Source organism: Oryctolagus cuniculus, chromosome 19 (genome assembly GCF_051225735.1).
Source record: "Oryctolagus cuniculus isolate XC-2025 breed Fujian yellow rabbit chromosome 19, ASM5122573v1, whole genome shotgun sequence".
NCBI classification, from domain to species: domain Eukaryota; kingdom Metazoa; phylum Chordata; class Mammalia; order Lagomorpha; family Leporidae; genus Oryctolagus; species Oryctolagus cuniculus.
In genome coordinates, this window is record NC_142885.1 from 56,174,942 (window position 1) to 56,198,544 (window position 23,603).

At 45.7% G+C, this 23,603-nt stretch overlaps 1 protein-coding gene across 6 annotated transcripts; it reads left to right on the forward strand.

Moving 5' to 3' along the window:
• The first annotated feature begins 94 nt into the window (after positions 1-94).
• Positions 95-12,801, forward strand: MPV17L (MPV17 mitochondrial inner membrane protein like). Of its 6 annotated transcripts, XM_089321623.1 has the most exons (5): positions 367-428; positions 1,866-1,938; positions 3,996-4,066; positions 10,890-10,919; positions 10,998-12,801. In XM_089321623.1, exons 2-5 carry the CDS (start codon positions 1,932-1,934, stop codon positions 11,175-11,177), a joined length of 288 nt encoding a protein of 95 aa, XP_089177749.1. In that variant the 5' UTR covers positions 367-428; positions 1,866-1,931; the 3' UTR covers positions 11,178-12,801. The 6 variants fall into 6 exon arrangements, 5 of the variants coding, with proteins under 5 accessions (XP_089177747.1, XP_089177748.1, XP_089177751.1 ...); XR_016226166.1 differs by lacking the exon at positions 10,998-12,801 and having other exon boundaries at positions 95-428; XM_089321621.1 differs by lacking the exon at positions 1,866-1,938 and having other exon boundaries at positions 95-428.
• Positions 12,802-23,603: the final 10,802 nt, after the last annotated feature.

Genomic DNA, 23,603 nt, shown 5'->3' on the forward strand with positions numbered 1-23,603 from the left:
CTGCAGCGTCTGGACTCGGCAGGTGCAGGCGGCTGCGGGGCCGCGGCGGGTAGGGGCGGCGGCGGGCGTGGCCCAGACCGCGGGCTGGGCGGTCGTTCCGGACGCCCACGGCGCGGGCATGGCGGGCTGGTGGCGGGCGCTGGCGCGCGCGGCCCAACGCCACCCGTGGCCCACCAACGTGCTGCTCTACGCCGGCCTCTACTCTTCCGGCGACGCGCTGCAGCAGCAGCTACGGGGCGGCCCTGCGGACTGGCGCCAGACGCGGCGCGTGGCCACCCTGGCCGTAACCTTCCACGCCAACTTCAACTACGTGTGGCTGCGCCTGTTGGAACGCGCGCTGCCGGGCCGCGCGCCGCGCACCGTCTTGGCTAAGGTGCTGTGCGACCAGACGTTCGGCGGACCCGTGGCCCTCTCGGCTTTCTACATCGGTGAGAGGCAGAGGACCCGGGACCAGGGACCTGGAAGCAGGGGCAGGGGCCGGGCCAGGGGCCAGGGTTAAGGACTAGGGTAGGAGCGGGGAGCTTTGGGGGCCGGGGACCAGGGCTAGAGGGCAGGGCATAATGGCTGGGCTGTCTGAGCACCGGGATCTGGAGGCCGAAAGTCCAGCTGGTGAGGGATAAAGGAGGCTGGGATGGAAACTCCGGTGCTAGGATGTGGCTGGGAGGGCCATTTCCCCGTGGCGAGGCCCGCAGGCACCTGGAGGGGACGCCTCCTCCATGCTTCAGCATCTGCAATCCCGGGGGTCCGTCCTGCTGCCAGGAACAGCACCCCCCCCCACACACACACAATGGGGGATGGGGAACCTGGCGTTGGCCCTGGGTCCTCAGTCCCGCCCAGGGTCCTAGTCCTCCTTGTGGTAATAAGATTTTCCCAGGAGTCCCCGACAGAGACTGTGAGGGCCCTCAGATGCATCCATGATGGCTGGAGAGCCCGACCTGGGGAACCTTCCCGGTGGCAGAATACCAAACACAGTGAAGGGCTCCGTGCTCACAACCATCCTGGCTGTTTCTATGGCCTTGAGGTGTGTGTGTGTGGGGGGGGGAGGTAAGTGGGGAAGGGTGCTCACACCCTTGGCATATCTCCATGGGTCCTGGACCACAAAATTCCCCCCAAAATGGGAGAGAATCTCTTAGTGGCTGTTGGTGTCTTCTAAACCGGGGTTGAGGTCAGGCAAACCACCACTGTGGAGAAACTGACCCACGGGGTTTGGTTTGGGGCCGGATTCAGGGAAGACTGGGTTGCTTGCTGCAGCCTCAGTGAACCACACACATGGTTGGTGGAATCAATGGGCTCCGTGAAACCGGCGTGCTGCGAGCAGGGGCCTCCTGCTTTGTCAAGTCTGGGCCTGATCTGCAAACAGGCTCCTCTGCCTGTCAATGCAGCTGTGACCTTGGGGATCCGCTTCCTACTCAATCCTCAGCCAACCAGGAAGGCAGGTGCTCGCTCTTATCACTCCTGGGTTACAGACGAGAACACTGAGTCTCAAAGGAGTTTGGGTAACTCAAAGAAAACAGGATGCAAGCCCTCCTCCTCATCTGGATGCCCTAATGGTGACACTGTTGTCAGTCTGTCTGAAACCAGAGATGCTGGAGGCCCAAGATTCAGGCCTGAGGCCCCTGGTACAGACTCCTGCCCAGAGCGCTGCTTTCTTTCGCTTTTCACATTTCTGGTCTGGTTCCCCTCTCCTCAAGTTACAATAAGATGGGAGGGGTGGACTGCATGTTTGTTTAAGGCATTCTTTAGAAACTTCATGGGAGGGGATTAGATGATCCTTTGTGCCAGGGCCAGGTTAGGTCTGGCTAGGCAATCGGACACCTGGGTTGGACCCCTCTGGTATTAACCTCTTTTCCTCCTTTCAACTCTAGCTGCTTCAGTGAACTGTTAGGTGGGTCAAAAGCAATGAAGCATATAAGGTGCTCAGCATTTAATCAATGCTGGGTAAGTGAAACACAGTATTACTAATATTTTGCTGGATTTTTTTAAAATAAATCTTTCTTTGAAGAATCTCTCTTGGGGTGGATATATAGCTGAGAGGTTAAGATGCCTGCATCTGGCTGGCACCACGGCTCACTAGGCTAATCCTCGGCCTGCGGCACGGCACCCCGGGTTCTAGTCCTGGTCGGGGCGCTGGATTCTGTCCCAGTTGCTCCCCTTCCAGGCCAGCTCTCTGCTGTGGCCAGGGAGTGCAGTGGAGGATGGCCCAAGTCCTTGGGCCCTGCACCCCGTGGGAGACCAGGAGAAGCACCTGGCTCCTGGCTTCAGTTCAGCACGGTGCGCCGGCCGCAGCGGCCATTGGGGGGTGAACCAACGGCAAAGGAAGACCTTTCTCTCTGTCTCTCTCTCTCTCACTGTCCACTCTGCCTGTCAAAAAAAAAAAAAAAAAAAAAAAAAAAAAAAAAAAAGCCTGCATCCCATATCAGAGGGCCTACATTGGAAACCTGGCTCTGGTTCCTAACTCCAGTTTCCTGTTAATGCAGACCCTGGGAGCCAGCAGTGAGAGCTCAAGTAATTGGATTCCTGCCTCCCATGTGGGAGACCTGGACGGAGTTGCTGGTTCTTGGCTGCTGGCTTTGGCCCTAATCCATCCCAGCCCTGGCCAATGCGGGTATTTGCAGAGTGAACCAGCAGATGGGAAAACTCAGTTTATCTCCTTTGTCTTTCAAATAAATAATTAAAAAAAATTTTTTTTACAGAAACTCTTATAATTAACAAATCTCTTATTTCTCCTTCCTCCAAACTGTAGTTGGGGGAGAATCTTTAAAGCACTCATTTTTTTTTTAAAGATTTATTTATTTGAGACATAGAGTTACAGACAGCAAGAGGGAAGGACAGAGAGAAAGGTCTTCCATCCACTGTTTTACTCCCCAAATAGCTGCAACGGCTGAAGCTGGGCAGATCTGAAGCCAGGAGCCAGGAGCTTCTTCCGAGCTAGTGCAGAGGCCTAAGCACTTGGGCCATCTTCCACTGCTGTTGTGGCCATCTGGGAAGTGAACTAGCAGATACAAGGTCCCTCTCTCTCTCTTCTTCTCTCTCTGTAACTCTTTCAAATAAATAAAAATAAATCTTTAAAAATAATCATCAAAGCATAACTTTTTAAAAAAATTATTTGTTTATTTTCATTTTATTTTTGAAAGGCAGAGAGCCAGGGCCAGAGCAAGAGCGAGAGAGGGGCTGGCGCTGTGGCACAGCGGGTTAACGCCCTGGCCTGAAGCACTGACTTCCCATATGGATGCCGGTTTGAGACCCAGCTGTTCCACTTCCAATCCTGCTCTCTGCTATGGCCTGGGAAAGCGCTAGAAGATGGCCCAAGTCTTTGGGCCCCTGCACCTGCGTGGGAGACCCGGAAGAAGCTCCTGGCTCCTGTCTTCGGATTGGTGCAGCTCCAGTCGTTGTGGCCAGGTGGGGAGTGAACCAGTGGATGGAAGATCTCTCCCTCTCTCTAACTTTCCTCTCTCTGTGTAACTCTTTCAAATTAAAAAAAAAAAAAAAAAAAAGAGCAAGATATTCCATCTACTGGTTTACTCCCCAAATGCCTGCAACAGGCAGGTCTGGGTCAGGCTGAAATCAGGAGCCTGGAATTCTATCTGGGTCTCCCACATGGGGGCAGGAACCTAAGGAGCTGTCACCTGCTGCCTCCCAGGGCATCCATTAGCAGGAAGCTGGAATCAGAAGTGGAGACAGGACTGGAACCCGGGCACTCTGATATAGAATGTGGGCATGGAGACTTAGCTAACCACTGCCCCAAATGCCTACCCCATTATAACATTTATACCCTGCTGGTCTCACTTTGTATTTATCATCCCTTTAAAATTTGTCTAGTTTTGAAATGGAGATTATTTTTTCTTTTCACTGTTGAGTTAGAAGGAATATATTCAATGAGTGATAGTAGTTATTTTGCATATTGAAATAGGTAACTTGACTATATGCTGTTATATAGTTAGTAATCTTCTTTCAGAATCTTTCAAAATTCTTTTGATATTTTTGTGTATAAATAGGTATGAGCATTCTCCAAGGAGATGATGACATATTTTTGGACCTGAAACAGAAATTCTGGAATACATATAAGGTAAGACAGGCTTTTGAAAATATAATATTTTAATATTTTAACATTAAATACTTTTAATAAAACCATTCTTGGGGCTGGCACTGTGGCATAGTGGGTAAAGCTGCCACCTGCAGTGCCAGCATCCCATATGGGCGCCGGTTCAAGTCTTGGCTGTGCTACTTCTGATCCAGCTCTCTGCTGTGGCCTGGGAAAGCAGTAGAAGATGGCCCAAGTCCTTGGGCCCCTGCAATCGTGTGGGAGATCCAGAGGAAGCCTCTGGCTCCTGGTTTCAGTTCAGCTCAGCTCCAGCTGTTGTGGCCCACTGGGGAGTGAACCAGCAGATGGAAGACCTCTCTCTCTCTCTCTCTCTCTCTCTCTCTCTCTCTCTCTGTGTGTGTGTGTGTGTAGGTCTTTCAAATAAATAAATAAATCTTACAAAAAAATTCTTACATTCAGGATCCAGTTTGGTTGACAGAGGGGTCCAATATCTTTATTTTTTAAAGATTTATTTATTTGGGGGCCCGCGCCGTGGCTCACTTGGTTAATCCTCTGCCTGTGGTGCCAGCATCCCATATGGCCACCGAGTTCTAGTCCCGGTTGCTTCTCTTCCAGTCCAGCTCTCTGCTGTGGCCCAGGAGGGCAGTGGAGGATGGCCCAAGCCCTTGGGCCCCTGTACCCGCATGGGAGACCAGGAAGAAGCACCTGGCTCCTGGCTTCGGATCGGCACAGCGCTGGCCGTAACGGCCATTCTGGGGGTGAACCAATGGAAGGAAGACATTTCTCTCTCTGTCACTGTCTGTAACTCTACCTATCAAACAAACAAATAAATAAATAAATAAATAAAGATTTGGGGCCAGTGCCGTGGCTCACTTTGCTAATCCTCTGCCTGTGGCGCCGGAATCCCATATGGGCCCCAGGTTCTAGTCCCAGTTGCTCCTCTTGCAGTCCAGCTCTCTGCTGTGGCCCGGGAAGGCAGTGGAGGATGGCCCAAGTGCTTGGGCGCCTGCACCCGCATGGGAGACCAGGAAGAAGCACCTGGCTCCTGGCTTCGGATCGGCACAGCTCCGGCCGTAGCGGCCATTTGTGGGGTGAACCAATAGAAGGAAGACCTTTCTCTCTGTCTCTCCCTCTCACTGTCTATAACTCTACCTGTCAAATAAATAAATAAAAAATCTTTAAAAATAAAATAAGATTTATTTATTTGAAAGGCAGAGTGAGAGAGAGAGAGAGACAAAGAGAGATAGAGGGAGAGAGAGAGAGATAGATATCTTCCATCTACTAATTCACTTCCCAGATGGTTGCAACAGCCTGGGCTGATTCAGGAACTCTACCCTGTTTTTCCACATGGGTGGCAGGGACCCAAGCACTTGGGCCATCTTCCGCTACCTTCCCAGGTTCATTAGTAGAGAGCTGGATTGGAAATAGGACAGCCAGGATTTGATTTGGCACTCTGACATGGGATGCCAGCAGCACAAGCAGTGGCCCAACCTGCCATGGCACAATGCTGTCCAAAATCTTGACAAAGGGATTTTGAATTTGTTATTTATTTAAAAGTCAGAGTTACACAGAGAGAAGAGAAGCAGAGAGAGAGAGAGAGAGAGGTCTTCCGTCTGCTGGTTCACTCCCCAATTGGCCACAATGGCCGGAGCTGCGCCAATCCGAAGCCAGGAGCCAGGTGCTTCTCCTGGTCTCCCATGGGGTGCAGGGCCCAAGCACTTGGGCCATCCTCCACTGCCTTCCCAGGTCACAGCAGAGAGCTGGCCTGGAAGAGGAACAACCGGGACAGAATCTGGTGCCCTGACCGGGACTAGAACCTGGGGTGCTGGCGCCACAGGCAGAGGATTAGCCTAGTGAGCCGTGCCGCTGGCCTTGTTTTATTTTATTTAAAAGGCATTGAGGCAGAGACAGAGAAATATCCTCCACCTACTGGTCTACTTCAAAAAATGCCTGTCACAGCCAGGCTGGGTTAGGCTTGAGCTGAGAGCCAGAACACAATCTGGGGCCTCCCTCCTGGGTGGCAGGGACCCAAGGACTTGTGCCTCACAGGGTGTTCAGAGCAGGAGGAAGCTGGAATAGGAAGCAGAGCTAGGACTGAAACCCAAGCACTCTGGTATGGAATGTGCATATCCCAAGTGGTGCATACACTGCTGTGCCAAATGCCTGCCCCTTAAAGTTTTTAACACCTGTTTGGAAGTAATTTCCAAGCAGGGAGCTGGACCAGAAGTGGAGCAGCCGGGACTCGAACCGGCATCCATATGGGATACTGACATTGCAGGCAGCAGCTTTACCCGCTATGCCATAGCATCGGCCCTCTGATTTTCTAAATCATTTCAGAATCAGTTATACACAATTGTCGCTTACCCCTAAATTCTTAAGTATCTGTTTTTAAGATGAGGCATCTCTTATATAACCACAGTTACATAGTATCAACCTCAACGAATTTATCAACACTTTCATATGCCACCCACGGCCCGCCTTCTCCAGTGACCGGGTAACGGCCTTCATGCCGCTTCTTTTCCTTCCGGTACAAGCTCCAGTCTAGGACCAGGGGCACATTTACTTCTCCTGTCTCTTTGGTCCTCATTAATCTGGAACATTTCTTCAGCCCTTTTGGTCACCTTTTATGACACTGATACTTCTGAAGAACATAGTCCCGCCCTCCCCTTTGTAAGCCTCCTGTTTGGGAAGTTTTGCCTGATGTTTGCTCCTGATTGGATTCCTGACTGGGAATCCAGTGTCGACCTTACGGCATCAGGAGAGGGCACACCATGCCCATCTGCCCCTGAGAGGAGACGGTGGTCAAGGTGTGTGATGTTTCACTCCCTGGGTACAGTTTCCTTTTCTTCCTTGAAGTGAACATGCAATCAGCAAGAAGGTGCTTCTAACACCATGCCTGTGAACAGCCAGTCTTTGTCATAATGTGCCCTGCCCTACTCCTTAGGCGCCAGTGCTGCATTTCCCTGCAACATTCTTTCCATATTTTAAGTTCATTTATTCTTATTTATTTGAAAGGCAGAGTGACAGAGAGAAAGAAGGGAGAGAGAGCGAGCTCTTTCATCTGCTGGTTCACTCTCCAAATGCCTGCAAAAGCCAGGGCTGGGTCAGGCCAAAGCCAGGAGCCCCACGTGGGTGGCAAGGACCTACCACCCCCCAGGATGCACATTAACAGGAAGCTGGTTTGCAAGTGGAGGTGGAATTTGATCCCAGGCATTCTGATATGGGATGTGGGCATCCCACACAGAGGCACAACCCTCTGCGCCCCAACACCTCCTGACTGCTGTGTTGGTCTGCCAAATGATGCGCTTAAACTCCTGCCCTAGGTCCATGTGTACCAGGTGGCACTCGGCATTCAATGTGGGCAAGGGCCCGCTCTTCACACCACTCGTTCACTTATCAGTACGGATCCAGAGACTCCCACTTTTTCATTGGTTCATAATTTTGTTTACTGAGATTATTTTTGTGCTCAGGTGTGACAGATTTTGGCCAATGAGAATTTCTTCAATCTGGCTCCTATGTCCTTGTGACATCTTTATTTTTTCTTTTTTAAAAAACCTTTTTTGGGGCCAGCACTGTAGCGTAGTGGGTAAAGCTGCCGCCTACAGTGTCAGCATACCACATGGGCGCCAGTTTGAGTCCCGGCTGCTCTACTTCCAATATAGCTCCCTGCTATGACCTGGGGAAGCAGTGGAAGATGGCCCAAGTGCTTGGGCCCCTGTACCCACATGGGAGACCCGGAAGAAGCTCCTGGCTCCTGGCTTTGGATCAGTGCAACTCCAGCCGTTGCGGCCATCTGGGGAGTGAACCAGTGAATGGAGGACCTCTCTCTCTCTCTCTCTCTTTCTCTCTGCCTCTCCTCTCTCTCTCAATCTCTGCCTCTCTGTAACTCTGCCTTTCAAATAAATACATAATTTTTTTTTAAAAAACACCTCTTTCCTATTTTATGGCATAACAAGATGGTACCTTATACCTGTACCTGCCCTGCCTGGGCCTGGGAATCACTCACTTCTCTGAGGGGTCCTGATTCTGGTTTAACAGACCAAGATGTAAGTGCCAGATGATGTTTTTTCTGATGAGTAAAATCAATGGTAAAGCCATGTCTGTAAAGGTTTGGTCTTTTGATTATTTTTGCTAAAGTATTACCTTTTTTTTTTTGACAGGCAGAGTGGACAGTGAGAGAGAGACAGAGAGAAAGGTCTTCCTTTGCTGTTGGTTCACCCTTCAATGGCTGCCACGGCCAGCGCGCTGCAGCTGGCAGATCATGCTGATCCGAAGGCAGGAGCCAGGTGCTTTTCCTGGTCTCCCATGGGGTGCAGGGCCCAAGCACCTGGGCCATCCTCCACTGCACTCCCTGGCCACAGCAGAGAGCTGGCCTGGAAGAGGGGCAACCGGGACAGAATCCGGCGCCCTGACCGGGACTAGAACCCGGTGTGCCGGCGCCGCAAGGCGGAGGATTAGCCTAGTGAGCTGCGGCATCGGCCCTAAAGTATTACTTTTTATTTTTATTTATTTTCACTTTATTTGAACGAGAGAGAGAGACTGAGAGAGAGAATCTCCCACAGAATACTCACAGGTCTGGGGCCAGGCTGAAGCCAGGAGCGCTGAACTCCACCCACGTCACCCACAGAGTGGTAGGGCCATCACTGCTGCCTCCCGGGATGCCCAAGAGCACAAAGCTCGATCGGAAGCAGAGGAACCGGGACTTCAACCAGGCATTCTGAGCAGATGCGGGTGTCCCTAGTGATGACTTAACCGTGCCTGCCTTGGTGTCACATTCTTAAATGAATATATATTTTAAGTATAAAGGTATAGTATATGTACTATATACATTTGTATTTATATAAAATACATAAATATAACTTTAATTGCAACTATTTTAGAAACGCTCCAAAATACAAATCAGTAAAAAGAAGCTAAGTCATGATATTACTTTTAAGGACTATTTTGAAAACCTTAGGCTTTTTATTTTTCTTTTGAGATTACAGTTTGCATACCAAGACCTCTATCTTTCTTAAAAAAAAGTCTAAAATGGCACCTTTTTTCCCCTTTTTGTCAGAATGTATAGAATGAAACCTCTTAGAATAAATCTGTTGGGGGGCAGGGGTTGTGTCACCTGCATTCCACATCAGAGTGCTGGTTCAAGGCCTGGATCCTGCTTCTTACTAATGCACTTGAGAAGGCAGTGGGTCATGGCCCGAGTAGTTGGGTGCCTGCCACCCATGGGAGACCCGGATGGAATTCCTGGTTTCAGCCTGGACCAGCCCCAGTTGTTGCAGATGTTTGGAGACTTGAACCAGCAGATGGAAGATCTCTTTGTCTGTCACTCTGTCTTTCAAATAAATAAATCGGCCGGCGCCACAGCTCAGTAGGTTAATCCTCCACCTTGCGGTGCCGGCACACCGAGTTCTAGTCCCGGTCGGGGCGCCGGATTCTGTCCCGGTTGCCCCTCTTCCAGGCCAGCTCTCTGCTGTGGCCAGGGAGTGCAGTGGAGGATGGCCCAAGTACTTGGGCCCTGCACCCCATGGGAGACCAGGATAAGTACCTGGCTCCTGCCATCGGATCAGCGTGGTGCGGCGGCCGCGGCGGCCATTGGAGGGTGACCCAACGGCAAAGGAAGACCTTTCTGTCTCTCTCTCTCACTGTCCACTCTGCCTGTCAAAAAAAAAAAAAAAAAAAACCTGTTCCCAAATAAATAAATCTTAAATAAACATATGTAAAATATTTTGTTATACACAAAAGTGTCAGCTAAATTTGCCTGATAGCATAATACAATTTGAACACTTTATTAGCAGATAATTCCATAATGGATCATTTGGTGGCATATAGTTTTTTTTTTTTTTTTTTTTTTTTAAGATTTATTTACTCTTTTGAAAGTCAGAGTTACAGAGAGAGAGGAAGAGACAAGGAGTGGTATCTTCCATCTGCTGGTTCACTCCCTAGATGACCACAATGGCCATGGTTAGGCCAGGTCGAATTTAGGAGCCAAAGAGTTCTTCCAGGTTCTCCCACGTGGGTGCAGGGGCCCAAGAACCTGAGCCATCTTCTTTTTCTCAGGTGCATTAGCGGGGAGCTGCATTGGAAGTGGAGCAGGTAGGACTCAAGCCAGCGCCCACATGGGATGCTGGTATCTGGGCAGCATTACCTGCTATTCCACAATGCTGGCCTCGGTGGCATATAGTTTTAATAAATCTTTGATGATCCTGTATTATATGTCTATTCCTGCATCATTTGCTTATGCTGACCGGGAAACTGCAATACATAAATGTGTGGTGCTATTTCTACAGTTTTCTTCCAGAATTGGTCCTGGTTCTGGTAGTCTTCTCATTCCAAACTTAAGAATATAACTACTAAAAATGTCTTGAAGGGGCGGGCATTGTGGCACAGCAGATTAAGCTTCCACTTGGGATGCCCGGATCCCATATCTAAGTGACAGTTTACATCCTGGCTTTTCTGTTTCTGGTCCAGCTTCTTGCTAATGCATCTTGGGAGGCAGAAGATGGCTGCCTGCCATCCATGTGGGAGCCTCAGGTTGAATTTTGAGCTCCTGGGCTTGGCCTGGGCTCCTGGCTGTTGAAGGTATTTGGGGAATGAACCAGCAGATGGAAACGGTCTGTCTCTCTCACTCTGCCTTTCAAATGAAATAAATAAAAACATGTTTTCAAATCTCTAATACCTAACAGCTTTTCCCACAACTTTCTATTCTCTCACTTCTAAAAGCAGTCTTAATTTAATCAGCTTAGTCTGAAATATAATCGTACCTAAGCATGCTGTCCACCTGGTATTTCTTCATCTTATAGAATGAGCTGTGTGATTAAAAGGCACCTAACACAGTTTTTCTGTGTTGCAGACTGGTCTGATGTACTGGCCCCTGGTCCAGGTGAGTTGCACACTACTCAGAACACTAAGCCCTGCTTTGGCTTCTGTGGAGCCCTCACCCCTTCTCTCTCTGTTCCAGCTGACCAACTTTGGCCTCGTTCCTGTTCACTGGAGAACAGCTTACACTGGACTCTGTGGCTTCCTCTGGGCCACCTTCCTTTGCTTCTCTCAGCAGAGTGGTGACGGCACACTGCGGTCGGCTTTCACTCTCCTTCGCAGAAAGGAAGCTGGGGCAGTTGAGAGGCCCCCGGAGAAGTAAGGGGTCAACAGCTCCCTTAAAGTGACCACATTTTGTTTTTCTAAAATGTACTGGGTGGCCTGTGGAGAACATACTTGACTTCCCAGTTGTGTGCTGCATTTTGAAGAATTACTATTCCACAGGCTCACTTGCTTTTTAATTACCAATGATTATTTACATTTATTCAAACCCTTCCCCTCTTCCAGTCTGAAAGTCTTACTTCCTGAATATTTTCACTTCTCTAATATTTTGATTAATAGTAACAGTGGCAGATGTCCATTTTAGAATAATTAATATTTATACTCATATTGTGATTCCAATTGATTTCAGGAACTCCACTTTTGATTGTTTACTTCTGTATTTTAAAACCTCAGGCTATCTTCTTAACGCTTTTGGGTCAGATTACCCTTTGTACCAAAAATAATCCTTAAAATACATTTCTACTTACAAACAACTCAGTCAATGAGAAGACTGAATAATTTGATCCTTCCCATACCATATACTAATTTATTGTTATGCTGATACTAAAATACTATAAGTACATTTTTATCATCAAAACAGTAAGTGTTTTGTAAGTGTGTTCTGTATAGAATGTATTTTATCAGTGTCTCCTACTTTTATAATTTCTAAGCTAAGTACATTTCAATTGATAATTTTTGGTTTTGAGCCTTTTCAGTTGACTACAGCATTCCATTTTCAAGATATATAAAATAATTCAGCTTCTTAATGAAATACACTGAATGAAAAGTTCTAAAACACAAGTTTTCTTCCTCTGGAAGGAAGAACTCTCACCCATATGATACCACGGAAGGTGGTCACCTCGCATTTCACACCGATAGTTATCTTTAAAATTCAGCACTTTAATATAAATCTTTATACTTTAAAGTAGACATGAAAAACTTAATTCAGTCTTTCAGATTTATTCAATTTGTCTAACCTCAGGTTTAAAAATTATGTATCTCAAGGAGTTTCAGCAAATTAAGAATTATACCATTCTGTTGTTTCCAATGGTGTATTTTCACATGTTTTACAATGTTGAGCACTTAACTGTTAATTTATCTCAAGAATGTATACTTGAGGCTAATTTAAGAATGTATATTAAAATTTCTATGCATATATGATTTTAATGTTTATAAAAATCATAAGTATATAATTTATCTGAATTGAATAGGTATTAATATATTTTATATTAGGACAATATAGAAATAAGGAAATTTCTAGGTGGTCTAAATTGTAAAACAATTTGTTTTTGCATTATTTTAAAAGCAGTTAATAGAACAGAAAAGCTATTTCATGATAGATGAGGCAAATACTTCAAAAGCTTATCCAGGGTGATTACAGGCAAGGTTTTAGATGAGCTTCAACATTACTTTTATGATGCAAGCCTTGGAAAAACAGACCTTGCTTATACTGTCAAAAGGAAAAAAAGGAAAGCTTAATGTTTACAAAAATTACAGTATGATGGTCTTCACTAATACTGTACTGTGCTAATTCTGAATTTTTGCAAATAATACACTTAATTTTCATGCAATGGTAATTTTGTGTTTTGGTGTAAAAAATGGAACTTATTCTAAATACAAGCATATTTAACCACTTCATGGAAAAATGGAATTAAAAGTCTAAGTTTATTTGGGTGCAAAAATAATTTTGAAATCTATGCATGAGTTTTTTATAATACACACTGACCACATATTATTAAATTTTTTTCATCAAAATAAACTAACACTTTTTTAAAAAAGATTTATTTATTTATTTGAAAGTCAGAGTTACACAAAGAAAGGAGAGGCAGAGAGAGAGAGAGAGAGGTCTTTCATCCTCTGGTTCACTCCCCAATTGGCCGCAATGGCTGCAGCTACCCTGATCTGAAGCCAGGAGCCAGGATCTTCTTCTGGGTCTCCCACATGGGTGCAGGGACCTAAGGACTTGGGCCATCTTCTACTGTTTTCCCAGGCCATAGCAGAGAGCTGGATCAGAAGTGGAGCAGCCGGGCCAGCGCCGTGGCTCACTAGGCTAATCCTCCACCTGTGGTGCTGGCACCCCGGGTTCTAGTCCCGGTTGGGGCGCCGGATTCTGTCCCAGTTGCTCTCTTCTAGTCCAGGTCTCTGCTGTGGCCCGGGAAGGCAGTGGAGGATGGCCCAAGTGCTTGGGCCCTGTACCCACATGGGAGACCAGGAGGCCATTTTGGGGGTGAACCAATGGAAGGAAGATCTTTCTCTCTGTCTCTCTCTCTCACTAACTCTGCCTGTAAAAAAAAAAGAAGTGGAGCAGCCAGGACCCAAACTGGCATCCATATGGGAAGCCGGCACTGCAGGCGGCAGCTTTACCCAGTACGCCACAGTGCTGGCCCCTAAATTCACACTTTTAATCCCAGATTCCACAGACTTTGAAGTACCCTCAAAATACAGAGTATGGCTGTTATAAAATTCTGCCATCTTCAGTGATACATGCCCTAGACCTTCCAGGATTTACAACTGGGCAGGCAGCGCCACTCTTTCTTCCAGTTCTCACCATTCTCTAAGATTTCTTCACACTTGGATGTTGCCCCACCACGCTCTGGCCCCAGCTTGTTTAGGTAAAGGATAAACCTATAATTTATTTCCCTTAGCAGAGTCGAGAGAGACTGGATTCTCAAAGTAACTTTACTTAATACAAGCACAAAAAGTGATACTGAAAACATTGTAAAAAACAAACAACAATAATAACAATGACAAAGCAGCTTACAGGATACTGGTTGCTGATCCTTTGTGGTTAGTTTGAAGTCATGGATCACTGACCCTGTTCTAGGTCCAGGCATTTGGGGTGTTGGTCCTGCCGCTCTCAGGGCACCTCCTCCACATTCTTTCTTTTGTGACTTTGTCATGGTGTGACAGTGCCATGGGACATCCACCACCAGGAAGCAGACTGCCTGGCCCTGGCACCAGCACAATCAAGAGAAAGCCAGGGTCTCATCTTTTTGGACTGCTCTTCTCTATGTCCAGTCTCCAAGGTACATCTTGTCCTGGATAACTGGAAAGTGATTTTTCAAGTCATGGGCAATCTTCCCTTCTATACAAAGGATGCAACTACCCTTATAATCCGTCAGGGTAACCACAGCCATTAAGGTAACCATAATCCTCATGTAAAGAAGTCACAAATGTTATTAAATGGCCAGTGTGTGCACCAAATGAGGATAAACACCGCAGTGATAACATTGTTAGGGAGTTCACTGACTAACTGAAATGATAGTTAAAACAAAAACAAAACCGGGGGCCAGCATTGTGGTATAGTGTTAAGCTGCCACCTAGGACGCTGGCATTTCATATGAATAGTGGTTCAAGTTCTGGCCACTCCTCTTCTGATCCAGCTTCCTGCTAATGTGCCTGGGAAAGCAGCAGATGATGGCCCAAGTGCTTGCGCTCCTGCACCTGTGTGGGAGACCTGTATGAAGCTCCTGGCTTTGGCCTGGCCTAACCCTGCCATTGTGGCCATTTGGGGAGTGAACCAGCAGATGGCAGATCTGTCTCTGTCTCTGTCTCTCTGTCTATCTCTCTCTGTAACTCTTCCTTTCAAATAAATTAAAAAAAAAAAATCTTAAAACAGCAACAAAAAAAAACCCTGATCATCAGATTAGGGACATCTACTCCAACCCACCATGCTTGAATGACACTGGTGACAGGTGGCCAACAGAAAGCTTGACTACTGCTCTCTAATATGCTCAGCTTTAGCAGGTTAGTGACATAAGCAGTAGGTACTTTGAAACCATGGTGCCCTGGTAATCTGGAGGAGATTCTTGAGCCATATCTTGAAGGATGGAAAGCACACGACTGTAAGGATCTGAGAACAGGAGCAGTGGTGGTGGAATGAGATGAAATCTGGAAGGAGAAATACAGGATGTGTACGTGCTGATGGAGACAGGAAGTTTCCACTGACCATTCCGCAGCACGTGCCTCTGCTCCTCTTACTTGTCATTACAAATCATGGAACTTCATTTGTAGGAAAATTGATAAACGTTATTCTCTTTTATCTGTATCCTGGCTGGTTTTGTGACACAGAATTAGGCAACTGGACAGTTTGCATGTCTTTAAAATTTTCACATAACCAAGAGTGACATGTGAAAAAAACCTTTTCTGTAAGACTTCCATATTTTTCTTAAAATCCACTCAGTAAGGTGATTCAGTGGACAAATTGATTCTTTGCCCACTATACAGTCAGTGAAATCTAGCAGTTAGGGATTCATACAAATAAACGGTGCTTCAGATAAATTTAATTATTTGTGTCAATACTGCTTGAGCAAGAATGAGAAAACTGTTTAGTGAATGAAAGGAATCACAGATAATGAAAGTTATAGTTCAAAGAGGAAAGCGTTCTCATATTCGAGTACTTCATTAGCAACTATAATTTCATGCTTTGAGGAAAAATGTGTTCTGTTTCTTTCACATTACAACTTATAGGTAAAACAACTTTGGTATTTGAGGTTGTATCTAAATATGTCAGCAATGTTAACTACAATGAACCAAATTAAAAGCACTTCGTCTGTTTAATAGAGCTAGAGTATGCAGATTCACAATTTCTAGCCTATCCGTCATTGCCATGTACTTTATTTGATTACTGGTTTTCTTCCAAGGACCATCATCCTTTAGGATCCATTTGAAGCTATCAAAAAATATTTTCTTGCTACACATGCAATCTACTTTTAGTTCAGTGGAATTTTATGTGAATTTCTATAGAGTATTTGCAAAAACAAATTCTATCTAGGTCATGCTTAACATTATATTCTGGAGGCAGCTTTCATTTGAAATTAGGTTCATCTTCTGAGAGTATTAAAAAGTTAATGGATTTTTGTGCCTGAAGATTTTGACCTCACAATGGCTACATTTAATCTAGTTTTACCCATAAGGCTTACAGTCCAAAGGAACTAAATCAGTGAAAATGCAATTAAAACTACCGAAAATCCTTTCTTTAAGACTGTTAACATCTGATAAATAAAAAGAGAAATCTGGGGTTTAAAGATAAAGTATGTGGGCGGGCTGTGTGACACAGCAGGCTAAGCCGCTGTCCCGTCCCTTATCAGCGAGCGTGGCTGAAGTCCCAGCTGCTCTGCTTCCTGTCCAGCTTCCTGCTAAAGCATCCTAGGAGGTAGCAAATGATGACTCAAGTACTTGGGCTCCTGCCACCCATGTGGGAGATGCGGGTGGAGTTCTGGACTAGACTGTTGGACAGTCACTCTCTTTATATTGTTCTGCCTTTCAAATACATTAAAAAGAATAAACCCTTTTTTTTAAAAAAAAAAAAAAAGCACTATTTTGTATATGGGAGTATTTAAAAAAGTTTCTGGAAAAACAAAATTATAAGACAAGTTTAAGGGCTGGCATTAAGCTATCACCTGCAACACCAGCATCCTGTATCCTTTTTTTTTTTTTTTTTTTAAGGTAAGTTTATTTTGATGCAAAATAACTTGAGATCAGGGCCGGCACAGTGGCTCAATAGGCTAATCCTCTGCCTGTGGCGCCGGCACATTGGGTTCTAGTCCCGGTCGGGGCGCCGGATTCTGTCCCTGTTGCCCCTCTTCCAGGCCAGCTCTCTGCTGTGGCCTGGGAAGGCAGTGGAGGATGGCCCAGGTGCTTGGGCCCTGCACCCGCATGGGAGACCAGGAGGAAGTGCCTGGCTCCTGGCTTCGGATCAGCGCGGTGCGCTGGCCGCAGCGGCCATTGGAGAGTGAACCAATGGCAAGAGGAAGACCTTTCTCTCTGTCTCTCTCTCTCACTGTCCACTCTGCCTGTCAAAAAATAATAATAATAATAATGATTTAAGATCAACAAGTTGTTTTCATATTATGCATTTTCCATGGTGGTTTTTTTAATTAATTTATTTATTTGAAAATCAGAGTTACACAGAGAGAGGAGAGGCAGAGAGAGAGAGGTCTTCCATCCGCTGGTTCACTCCCCAATTGGCTGCAATGGCCGGAGCTGCATTGATCAGAAGCCATTAGCCAGGAGCTTCTTCCGGGTCTCCCATGGGGGTGCAGGGGCCCAAGGATTTGGGCCATCTTGTACTGCTTTCCCAGGCCACAGTAGAGAGCTGGATCCCAAGTGGAACAGCCGGGACCAGAACCAGCGCCCATATGGGATGCTGGCACTTCAAGCCAGGGCATTAACCTACTGCACCACAGCACTGGCCTCCACGGCCCCCATAGTGTTGTGCTTTTTAAAGATTTTTATTTATTTATTTGAAAGGCAGAGTGACAAAGAGAGACACATGGAGAGAGAGAGAGATCTGCCATCCACTGATTCACTCCCCAAATGGCAGCCAGGTCCGAGCCAGATGGAAGCTAGGAGCCAGGAACTCCATCTTGGTCTCAAACATGGGGACAGGGACCCTTGCACTTGGCCCATCTTCTGCTGTCTTCCCCAGGTGCATTAGCAGGGAGCTGGATCTCAAGCCAAATAGCTTAGACTCCAACCAGGCCCCCTGTGTGAAGGAATTCTGTGCTTTTCTGATTCTCTTCCCCTTTCTAAGTCTGTCTTTACTTACCTGAGTCTTTATTCATCCATCTCTCTCCTGTTACTTTGTCAGTGCCCCCCAAGCCCAACCAAGCTCGGCTGTAACAGTCTGCTTTTTACTACTAAAATGAGACGCCTGATGCAGGTTACTTTACGAGGGAGAGTTCTGTGCTGGAGGCACAAGCTCTAGGCACTGCATCTGGCGATGGAGTTTCTGCTGGCAGAGTTCCAAGGCAACGCAGGGCATCATGTGGCAGGAAAAAGGGAGTGTGTGTGCACACGTGTGTGTTTGGTCTTTCTCCCTCTTCTTACAAAGCCACCATAATCCAATAATGGGGACTTTGCCCTAATGATTTTATCTAAACCTAATCATTTTCCAAATGCCCTCACCTCCAGCCACCACAGCTGAATTAAATTTCTACCTTAATTTCTCCTGATGGGGGGATTAAATTTCCACACATGAACTTTTGGGGGACACATCAAAGTAGCCAAACCACAGCACCCCTTTTTTCCGCCCCTCCTCTCCTGCCTGTACTCACACCAACCAAATGCTCCAGGAAGACAGTGACTAGAATGAAGTAAGGGCTCACTACATGTGTACTGTACTTAAGTGACAGCCATTCGTTAGCAAGGATGGTGGTAGAATCCCCGCTCTGGTCTCTGCAAGAAAAACAAGCAAGAAGGATGAATTCTCAGAATTTTTTTTTTTCTGGTGAGAGGCAGACAGAGATAATAGAAAAGAGAGCGCCTGTCCTTTGGTTCACTCCCAAATGCCTGCAAGGGTCAAGGCTAGGTTGGATTGGGCTGGGCTGAAGCCAAGAGCTGAGAACCCATTCTCCTATGTGGGTGGTAAGAACCCAAGCACCTGAGCTGTCCCTGCTGCCTCCCAGGGTGTGCCTGAACAGGAAGATGGAAACAGAGCTGGTTGAACCCAGGCACTTGATATGGGATGCTAGACCACAGCACCCCTGCAGCCCTAGGAATAATTTTGAAGTGAGTAAACCTTAGATGCTCCGTCTTTTCTGACACCTTCTCCTTCCTCTGGGTGTTCTTTCTCTCCATTCTCAAAATGGCTATGGCTTTGTATCTCCCAAATTAGCTCTCCCTTCTTTTCTTAGCTTCTCAAAACTCATTTTCTTTATCTGGCTGATTTCAGCTAGGTGTTAGAAAAGCAGGCTTATTAAACTGATTTACTGAGATGTGGAGGCTGACCTTTTTAGTTGAGAATTTTTTGAAAAATTAAAATTAATAATAGAAACTTATCTTTGGATGAATTTTTGGGAACTGTTTCTGGGGGTGGGGAGACTGGGGTGTGTTTTTGGACAAAGACTTCTGATACACTGTACATTATGCTGCCTACTTCCCTTTGGATTAAAATCAGTATGGCAAGGATCTTTGCCACGTCTGAATAATGCCATTGCAGTATTTGCAATGGGAAGTTCCATCTGTCCATTTTCTAATACTTCTATCAGTGTCCTGGTTTTCTGAGCCATGAGCCCAGAATGCTGTCTTCATATTTTAGGTACCCGGTGTTCTAGAAGCAACCAGTGTTGCTTCATTCTTAAGTTTTAATTATCTGTGTATCATGTATGTTAAAATTTTGAAATAATGTGACAATGTATATGAAAAATAAATGAATTTTAATTAAGTATAGCAAATGACTGGCTGTTTTGTGTTGCTGGTGATATGAATATTCTGGGAGATGTATAAGGGTAATGAAATGTATAGCCTGTTATCTTTCCTATTCATATTTACTGCAAACACAAAGATTTACGTCTTCACTTTGGATGTCTGTATTGAGATACAAGTTGTCCTTTAGATTCATGTGTGTTCTTTAACACTTACTGAATTCCTTCAAATGTTAGCCTGTTTTCTTTGTATGTCATCACAGAGCAGAATACTTGAGAGTTGCAATATTTCCCCAGTGACTTCTCGAAAAAAAAAAAATCACATTTCTTGCACACCCTGGGAAGTAGCAGTTGTGGCTCAAGTACTTGAATTCTTGCTACTCATTTGGGGGACCTGTATGGGTTCCAGGCTCCTGGCTTCAGCTTGGCCCAGCCCTAGCTTTTGATAGCATTTAGGGGAGTGAACCAGATGGGAGGTCTTTCTCTTTTGAACAAAAATAAGTAACTTAAAAAACACATTCTTTTTGTAGCATAAGTAGAAAAAATGCAGTGTTAGGATTCCTCTTATTAGTACTGAGGAGGCAAATTTAAACCTAAACTTCAAATTATTGAAGCTTTCCATATTTTCTATATTTCCATGTTTTTCATGTGGTCTAGAGTCCACTAATTTCTTCTTCTGTCTTGACTGAAAGAGATTTCCCTGCACATATTTAATAAAGGAACTGAGAACAGGTATTTGGAAAATGTGTTGAACTGTTCCATAGTTGAGTTCAGCAACCATTTATACATGTATTGTTATCTTTAAACTTATGAGGTTACTTCAAAAAGTTCTTGGAAAATGGAATTAAAGGATATGTTTATTTTGGTGAAAATCTGTTTTGAAATCCATGCATAGTTTTTCAGTAGCACACATTTTCTATGGACTTTTTGAAGACCCCTTTTATTTATACACATGCCTGACTATTACATTGGATTTTTCTGTGGCTCGGGGATCTGAACCAGTTTGCTACCCTTTCTGTTTTTAATTGCACTTTTATTTTAGGCGTCTCTGTTATTATACATTTCTATTGTTATAACAGCTCATATTATAATTGACCTGTTGTGGTTATAATGGGAATAGTTAAGTACTTTCATGAAATTAATTTGGAGGAATGGGGGAGTTGAGATTCCCTTCCTGTATTACACGCTTAGCTTTTGGGTCTATAATTTGAACAGGGATGGAACAAATGAAATATTACATGCAGAACTCAGGTGTCTTTTTTTTTTTTTTTTTTTTTTTTTTTTTTTTTTTGACAGGCAGAGTGGACAGTGAGAGAGAGAGACAGAGAGAAAGGTCTTCCTTTGCCGTTGGTTCACCCTCCAATGGCCGCCGCGGCTGGCGCGCTGCAGCCGGCGCACCGCGCTGATCTAATGGCAGGAGCCAGGTGCTTCTCCTGGTCTCCCATGGGGTGCAGGGCCCAAGCACTTGGGCCATCCTCCACTGCACTCCCTGGCCACAGCAGAGAGCTGGCCTGGAAGAGGGGCAACCGGGACAGAATCCGGTGCCCTGACCGGGACTAGAACCTGGTGTGCCGGCGCCGCAAGGCGGAGGATTAGCCTAGTGAGCCACGGCGCCGGCCAAACTCAGGTGTCTTGTATCATTCTACCTGAATGCCTTCTTCTTAAGGGATGTAAATTAGAAAATTGAATCAAAACTGCTACACCAAAGTGAAAATGTTCCCCACTCATTTCATTTCTTCAAAAGTGGATCTATTTTTTAAAGTTTTTTTTGTTTTGGTTTTTTTTTTTTTTTTTTTTTGAAAAGCAGGGTTGCAGAGAGAGAGAGAAAGAGAGAATCTTCCATCCACTGGTTCACTTCTCAAATGGTCACAAAGGTTGGGGCTGGACCCGGCCAAAGCCAGGAGCCAGGAGCTCCACCTAGGTCTCCCACATGGGTGCAGGGGCCCAAGGACTTGGGCCATCTTCTACTGCTTTCCCAGGTGCATTAGCAGGAAGCTGGATCAGATATGGAGCACAGCCAGGACTCAAACCAGGGCCCATAAGGGATACTGGCACAACAGGTATCGGTTTAATCCTCTACTCCACAGCACAAGCTTCTCAAGTAGATCTAAATTAATATTATGGTATTCTCAGAGAAAAAATGTGTGTCAACAAAGGTTTTTGTAGATTGGAGGTGTTTTTATCTTATTTTTGCTACTAAAAATGGAAAAATAAGTTATGCATGAGTTGATTACCAGAGAAAATACTTAATAATACTTAGAGGACTCAACAAAAGGATACAAAGAATTCAATTAATATACTGAACAGTAAGTCATAAACCCACCATGCAGAAATGATAAGCTGTCATGTTTTTGCAGACTGTTTTTGCACCTTACTGATAAATAATACCCAAACAAACCAAGATTTCCAGGCTTTTGGCCAAGAACAAATTTGTAAGACCAAGTTTCAGAGAATTTCCTCAGGTGATAAGTGGTTATTTGAATAGAGTCAGTGATTGCAAGTAGTTCATTTTACTTTCTTGGAGAAATTACAAAGAGCAATATACACATCTTAAGTCATTTCTCAACAGTCTGGAGCAATAATGCTTTCACCTGAAGAAATCAAAAGCTTTTCACCATATTACAAAAGAAGAGGTGGATAAGATAGGAAATTGTGGAGGTGGGCATTGTAGTGCAAGGGTCAGGCTGCTGTTTGGGATGCTTGCATCCCATACAGGAGTGCTGGTTTGTGTCCTGGCTACTCTGCTTCCAATCCAGCTTCCAGTTTCTGCTACCCACTCAGGAGTCCCAGAAGGAGATCTGGGCTCCTGGCTTCAACCCTGGCTGTTGCAGGCATTCGGAGAGTGAACCAGTGGGTACATCTCTCTCTCTCTCTCTTGCTCACTGTCACTCTGCCTTTCAAATAAATAAATAAAACTAAAAAAAATAAATAATAATAAATTGTAAGACAAAGGCTAAAGGAGGCAATTTTTGTTTGCAAATATGAAGAAAGGATGGTGAACAAAACAGACAAATGTTAAAAGCTAGAATCAATACCGCAGTTACTACTCCCCACTCTGCTTTCCCTGCTGCAGACTGGTTTCCTCCTTGTCCCATAAGAACCTCTAATGCTTGCTCCTTTGTCCCCTCCTATGATATTTTGTTCTTGCCTCCTTTTAACAAACTTTATGCTGTTGTTGCTGGGTTGTGTTTAATCTTCGCTCTGGCTCACAGGTGCTCTGCAGCTGGCTTCATTCAGGAAGGGCTCCAGAGGCTTCTTCATCCCCCCACCCCAGGTTAAGAAAATAGGGTTCTTCTGTACATCGTAACTTAGAGGGCTCAGCTATGTCTAGGACACAGATGGGTGTATCTTGCTGGAAAATGGACCTGCAGGTATAGGGAAGTTTAAACTTTCACTCTCAGGTTTATATAATTATTTGTCTGCTAAAATACATTGACTTGGGCTGATGTTGTGGTACACAGGGTTAATCAGTGGCTTTTGATACCACAGAGCCAGTTAGAGTCCTGGCTATGCTGCTTCCAATCCAGCTCCCTGCTAATGCACTCTGGAAGGTGGCAGATGATGGCCCAAGTACTAGGGTCCCTACCATCCACATGGGAGACCTGGATGGAGTTCCTAGTTCCTGGCTTTGGCCTGGCCCAGGCCTGGGCCATTGTGGGCATTTGGAGAGTGAGCCAGAGGATGGAAGATCTCTCTCAGTCTCTGTCATGCACACACTCTCTCTATTGCTCTGCCTTTCAAATAATTAAAAAATAAACCTTAAAAAATACACTGGGGCTGGCATTGTGGCATAGTGGGTAAAGCTGCCACCTGCCACACTGGATGCCAGTGTGGGCACCAGTTCAACTCCCAGTTGCTCCACTTCTGATCCAGCTCCCTGCCAATGAGCCTGAGAACGCAGTGGAAGATTGTCCAAGTCCTTGGACCCCTGCACCCACATGGGAGACCCAGAAGAAGCTCCTGGCTCCTGACTTCAGTCTGGCCCAGTCCTGGCCATTGTGGCCATTTGGGGAGTGAATCAGCAAATGGAAGATCTCTCTCTTTCTCTCTCTCTCTCTCCCTCCCTCTCTCCCTCCTTTCCTCTCTCTCTGCCTTTCAAATAATTAAAAAATAAACTAAGCCTTTCAAATAAATCTTTAAAAAATATATGCTGACAATACAGATTAACAGGAGAAAAGGCGTACAAGTTTGCGTGCACAGGTGCATGGCAGCCATACCAAGTACAAAGCACAAAGGGCCAGGTAGTTGAGACCTGGATCATCTGTGAGCCCTGACGTAGCTCTGATTGCTGGTTATGTCCAGTGCTTGCCCCTGTGAGGCTAGGCGGCCCTTCAGTGTTG